At 53.8% G+C, this 5,777-nt stretch overlaps 1 protein-coding gene across 1 annotated transcript in view; it reads right to left on the bottom strand.

Annotated features, from left to right (window-relative positions):
* Positions 1–5,777, bottom strand: part of GOLGA3 (golgin A3) — a 60,390-nt gene that overhangs the window by 6,733 nt on the left and 47,880 nt on the right. The window contains exons 17-21 of the mRNA XM_011982212.1: positions 5,218–5,415; positions 3,802–3,918; positions 1,431–1,570; positions 798–930; positions 73–195 (exon numbers count right to left, since the gene is read on the bottom strand). Of these exons, the coding sequence (XP_011837602.1) occupies positions 73–195; positions 798–930; positions 1,431–1,570; positions 3,802–3,918; positions 5,218–5,415 (711 nt within the window). The remainder of the gene's footprint in view (positions 1–72; positions 196–797; positions 931–1,430; positions 1,571–3,801; positions 3,919–5,217; positions 5,416–5,777) is intronic.

Genomic DNA, 5,777 nt, shown 5'->3' with positions numbered 1-5,777 from the left:
ACGGCACGGGAACCAGGGGCCGCCCCAGGACGTGCTGCTCCCGCCTGTGCCCAGCGCCTCACACACAGATACCTGCAGCAGCTGCTGTAGCCCTTCCAGCTCCTTTCTGCCCTGCTGCTCCGTCAAGTCCAGCTGCTGCTTCAAGGACTGGATTTCTCTTTCTTTCTGATCCACCTCCCATTTGAGATTTTCCATCTAAAGAGGGGAAAGTCACATGGCCAACAATATTGAAGCGGCTTTACTGCCCAGGAAAACAGCTCTAGCTGTGTGTCCGTTCATTTGATTTATTTTTTTTTTTGAGACGAAGTCTCGCCCTGTCGCCCATGGAAAACAGCTCTAGCTGTGTGTCGGTTCATTTGATTTATTTATTATTTTTTTTGAGACAGAGTCTCGCTCTATTGCCCAGGCTGGAGTGCAGTGGCGTGATCTCGGCTCACTGCAACCTCCGCCTCCCGGGTTCACCCCATTCTCCTGCCTTAGCCTCCCGAGTAGCTGGGACTACAGGCGCCCGCCACCATGCCCGGCTAATTTTTTGTGTTTTTAGTAGAGACGGGGTTTCACTGTGTTAGCCAGGATGGTTTCGATCTCCTGACCTCATGATCCGCCTGCCTCGGCCTCCCAAAGTGCTGGGATTACAGGCATGAGCCACCGTGCCCAGCCTGGTTTATCTTTTAATACCGTATTCAGAAAACCATCACTATTCCTCCCCACGTAGGACGGCGTGAAGTCACCCAGGACACCTGTGAGTCCAGCCCTGTGAGTCCAGCCCCGCAAGTCCAGCCCCCGCGAACCGTCACCTCTTGGTTTCCCACAGGCTGTTTGCTGAGCTGCTCGTCCAGCTGCTTCTGCAGGAGCTGGAGCTGCACCCGGGCCTCGGCCAGCTCTGCTTGGAACTGTGCTATCTCCTGGGAATGTTTCCCCTCCCGAATCCTAGCGTAAAAAAACAAGAAAGCAGGGAACTGCCGTGCTCCTCCAGCATGCCGTGCCCTCCTGCTGGGAAACGCTGCCTGGGGAAGGCATCCATCCCGGCAGGTGCTGCGAGCTGCAGCCATGCTTGGTGCCCCAATGTGCGCTCGGGCAGTCCTCACAAAGTGTCTGAGACTCACCCTTCGCCAGCTCCCCTCACGGATCCCAGAGACCACAGCGCCTGAGGCCCACAGAGCCACAGCGTCAGCCCCGCGCCGGGCCGCCCCTTCCCGCCTCGGACCTGAAGCTAAGTACTCGTGCTGGGCGCTCTCTCTCGGGGGAGGACACGGGGCAGTGAGCGAGGCTCAGGCTTCTGGAGACAGACGCTGGGTGCCCCCTACTCCTATGATTCACACTCAAGTACTCAGCAATTTGCAAAATATAGATGACCCTCGCTGTGCTGAAGGTGATGAATTAGACCCCACCCGTTGCCAGGACAGCCGTGTGTGAGGCCGGGCACTCACTGAAGGTCGTCGGCCTCAGCCTGCAGCTTCTGCACCAGGTGTTCCTTGGCCTGCAGCTCCTTCTTTACCTCACTCAGCTCCAAGGAGGCCGCCTTGAAGTGGCGGCGGTTGTGCCCGGCTTCCACCTTGGCAGCGGCCACCTAGGAGGAAGGAAATCACATTGTCCATACCCTGCAGCTTTACGACACGCTGGACGCAGTGGGTGAATCCACTCCCGGCCCCGTGCACGTCTTGGCTGCTGGCGTGTGCTTCTCCACAGGCCTGTCAAGGTCCTTGTAAAGATGAAACCACCTGACCCGGAGCTCGGCACACTCACGTGGCTGCTGCTGTCTGTTCAATGAACACGAACATTCATTCGAGAACATTCATTCACAAACATTCATTCAAGAGTTTTCGGTCTAAACAGTTTTTAGAGTCTTCTCCCAGTTTATTCACAGCCTGGACAACATAGCAAGACCATGTCTCCACAAAATATAAAAAACTCAGCAGGGCATAGTGGTCCCAGGTATTCAGGAGGCTGAGGTGGAAGGATCACTTGAGCTCAGGAGTTCTAGGCTGCAGGGAGCGTGATCGCGCCACTACACTCCAGCCAGGGTGACAGAGTGAGGTCCGGTCTCAAAAATAAAGTAAATAGGCCGGGCGCGGTGGCTCATGCCTGTAATCCCAGCACTTTGGGAGGCCGAGACGGACAGATCACGAGGTCAGGAGATGGAGACCATCCTGGCTAACACGGTGAAACCCCGTCTCTACTAAAAATACAAAAAATTAGCTGGGCTTGCTGGTGGGTGCCTGTAGTCCCAGCTACTCGGGAGGCTGAGGCAGGAGAATGGCTTGAACCCAGGAGGCAGAGGTTGCAGTGAGCCAAGATCACGCCACTGCACTCCAGCCTGGCAACAGATTGAGACTCTGTCTTTTAAAAAAAAAAAAAAAACACTGAAAAAAATTAAGTGAAACCTAAGCACAGAGTGAAAGCTGGAGAGCTGGGGCACTGTGTGAGCCCAGCCTGAACCACAGCCCAGCAGCAGGCCCCAGGCAAGGGTTAAACGGCTGGGCGGATGAGGCCTGTGAGGCCAAAAGAAAGCTGTTAACTGCTCCTATTAAAATACTCCTGCCACATTTTTTTTTTTTTTTTGAGACAGAGTTTCACTCTTGTTGCCCAGGCTGGAGTGCAACGGCGTGATCTCGGCTCACTGCAACCTCCGCCTCCTGGGTTCAAGCGATTCTCCTGCCTCAGCCTCCCAAGTAGCTGGGATTACAGGCATGTGCCACCATGCCAGTCTCATTTTGTATTTATAGTAGAGACAGGGTTTCTCCATGTTGGTCAGCCTGGTCTCGAACTCCCGACCTCAGGTGATCTGCCCGCCTCAGCCTCCCAGAGTGCTGGGATTACAGGCGTGAGTCACCATGCCCAGCCACCTGCCACATGTTAAAATTAATTCTATTTATAAGGAAACTTTATTGTTTCACCCCTTTTAAAAAAAAAAATCAAGAAGCTTTTTATTTTTATCTCAATTACATTATCATAGAAAAGTTCTTAAAGGCTGTGGCAAAGCCAGGTCATAGGCATGAAAGAAGCTTTACTGTTAGGCCAAAAAGTTTGAATTGTGAAGCAATTATAACTTCTAATTTTTTACAAGTTCAATTCAAACAGGATTTAAAGGAAAAGTGATGTGTTCTTTCCTGCCTTTCTCTAGAGAAAACCAGTTATTTCTTGTGTTCCTCCTAGAAATTTTCTACATATACATGAGCATCGAATGCACGCACACACACCACGTCCCAGGCACACACGTGCACGCACACACCCCACGTGCACACACAGGGCAAGCGTGCTGAGTAGCTGCTCTGTGCCAGGCATGGCAGAGGTAGCCAGCAAGCAGCGTTCTAACGGAGGAGCAGGGCCCAGACAGGGCACCTGGGGGTCAGGATGGGCCTCTGCTGGCAACTTGACCAATGTGTCAGTGAACACAGGTGAAGCAGGGCAGGGGCCAGCCATGAAAAGACAGCTCTCTACACAGAGAAGGGTCCACAGAACCACCCCTCGTCTGCTGAACACAAATGGGATCCTATGCTATTCTCAAGTTTGCTTTTTCAATGCAACAAGACACACAGGACACCGTTCCTAGCACAATATAAATACACATGCATGCGGAGCTCATTGGCCCCAGGTCCTCACGGCTGCACCGCCATTTAATCTAACACCACCTTCTAAGGACCAGACCAGGTGCTCTGCAGCCTCCATCACCAACAACTGCAACGCACCTTTGCTCTCTGTAACTGCTGGAAGGAGGCTGGTGTGTGAAGGACTCTGCATAGATTTCTAGGCACTGGAGCGTCCCCTGGAACGCCCTGTGAGCCAGAAAGTGGCACGCACCTGCTCCTTAAGGCTGTTCACCTTCTCCTTCTCCTTCTCTAGTGAGGCCTGCAGGGCCTGGACAAGCTGCTTCATCTGGCGATCCTCCTCTTCTTTGCGCTGCAAAACCGCCTGCACCTAGATCAGATTGCAGGACAGATAAGGACGTCAAATGGCAAACACACAAGGCTGCACACGTCACATCACAGGCGGAGGCACACGTCACATCACAGGCGCAGGCACACGCAGCGAGGCAGAGGAAACTCCACCTCTGAAGAATCTGTGACAAAAACAGAATCCTAGGTTGCGGGAGAACAACCACAGGGCCGCACTCAAGAACGTGGCACACCTGTGGGCCCCATGGCTCCAGAGGCTGGGGCAGAAGGATTGCTGAAGTCCAGTAGGTCGAGGCTGCAGTGAGCTGTGATGGTGCCACTGCACTCCCCTCCACTCTGGGCAAGAGCCAGACCCTGTCTCAAAAAAAAAAAAAAAGAAAGAATGGGCCGGGCACGGTGGCTCACGCCTGTAATCCCAGCACTTTGGGAGGCTGAGGCAGGTGGATCACCAGGTCAGGAAATCAAGACCATCCTGGCTAACATGGTGAAACCTCGTCTCTACTAAAAATATAAAAAATTAGCTGGGCGTGGTGGCGCGCGCCTGTAGTCCCAGCTATACCAGAGGCTGAGGCAGGGGAATCGCTTCAACTCGGGAGGCGGGAAGCCGAGATCCTGCCACTGCACTCCAGCCTGAGAGACAGAGTGAGCCTCTGTATTACGAACAACAACGAAAAAAAAAAGGAATGTGGTGGCTGGGAACCCAAAAATTACATATAAATCAGGGGTTGCGGCCAGGTACAAACAGAACGGAAGTGGTGGGAACTAGGGCAAAATATGGAACTAAGACGGGAGAGTCAACACCAGCAGCTTGATGTGGCCCCCAGGATTTCCCTGAAATGCCCCGCCTGGTCCTCAATCCAGAGAGGCTGTGGAGCCTGAGCAGCTGAGTGAGACCCAGGTCAGTGTTCGAGTCCCAGTTCTGAACTGCGTGAACCTCTCGTTAAGTGCCCCCTACATACAACGTCACCACCTGGGACTGGAACTCAGCCACACCCGCATGGGAGGTCTGCCCCTCAACTGAGCAGGCCTGCCTGTGAACTAAACAGGCCTGCCCCTCAATTAAACACGTCTGCCCCTCAACTAAACAGGTGAACTGAGCACACACAGGGGCTCCAGCCTCACCTCGGAGAGCCCAGCCCTGCACCAGCAGCCGGGGACCCAGGCGTGTGGGTCACCCAACCCCTGAGCCTGTTCTCTCGGCTGCAGGCCGGGTGGGCTAGGAGTCAGCACAGGTGACTGAATCTGGGTGAGAGTCTCGGAATGCACGCAGCCTCAGCAACTCTCACGCCGCTGCTGGCCTGAGTTTGACGAGTTTGAATACCTGAAGGTTCAACTGGACTAGGTCTGCCTCCCTCTTGGCCAAAGCTGTTTCTAGGATGCTGTTGTGTTCCCGCAGAGCTGCGTTGGACTGTCCAAGACCCGTAAGCTTCCCTTTCTCGTGCTCTAATTCGAGAGCCAACTTCTTGTTCGACTCCTCGAGGCGTTTTATCTTCTTCCTGAAGCCTCTGGATTCTTGAAGCTGAAACATACCAATGTCACCGTGAAATTACCCGCACTGGTGAGTGGAGTTCACACACCTCAGAAACAGGTGTTTTCAATAAGAAAAAGCAGACACTTAGGCCAGGCGTGGTGGCTCAGCCTGGAATCCCAGCACTTTGGGAGGCTGAGGTGGGGGGGATCACCTGAGGTGAGGAGTTCGAGACCAGCCTGGCCAACATGGTGAAACCCCGTCTCTACTGAAAATACAAAAACTAGCCACCGTCGTGGTGCACGCCTTTAGTCGCAGCTACTCAGGAGGCTGAGGCAGGAGAATCACTCGAACCCAAAAGAGGAGGTTGCACTGAGCTGAGATCGTGCCACTGCACTCCAGCCTGGGCAACA

This window comes from Mandrillus leucophaeus, unplaced genomic scaffold (genome assembly GCF_000951045.1).
Source record: "Mandrillus leucophaeus isolate KB7577 unplaced genomic scaffold, Mleu.le_1.0 Scaffold237, whole genome shotgun sequence".
NCBI lineage: Eukaryota > Metazoa > Chordata > Mammalia > Primates > Cercopithecidae > Mandrillus > Mandrillus leucophaeus.
Note: the sequence above shows the minus strand (reverse complement) of the source record. Positions and strands in the feature narration are given on the sequence as shown.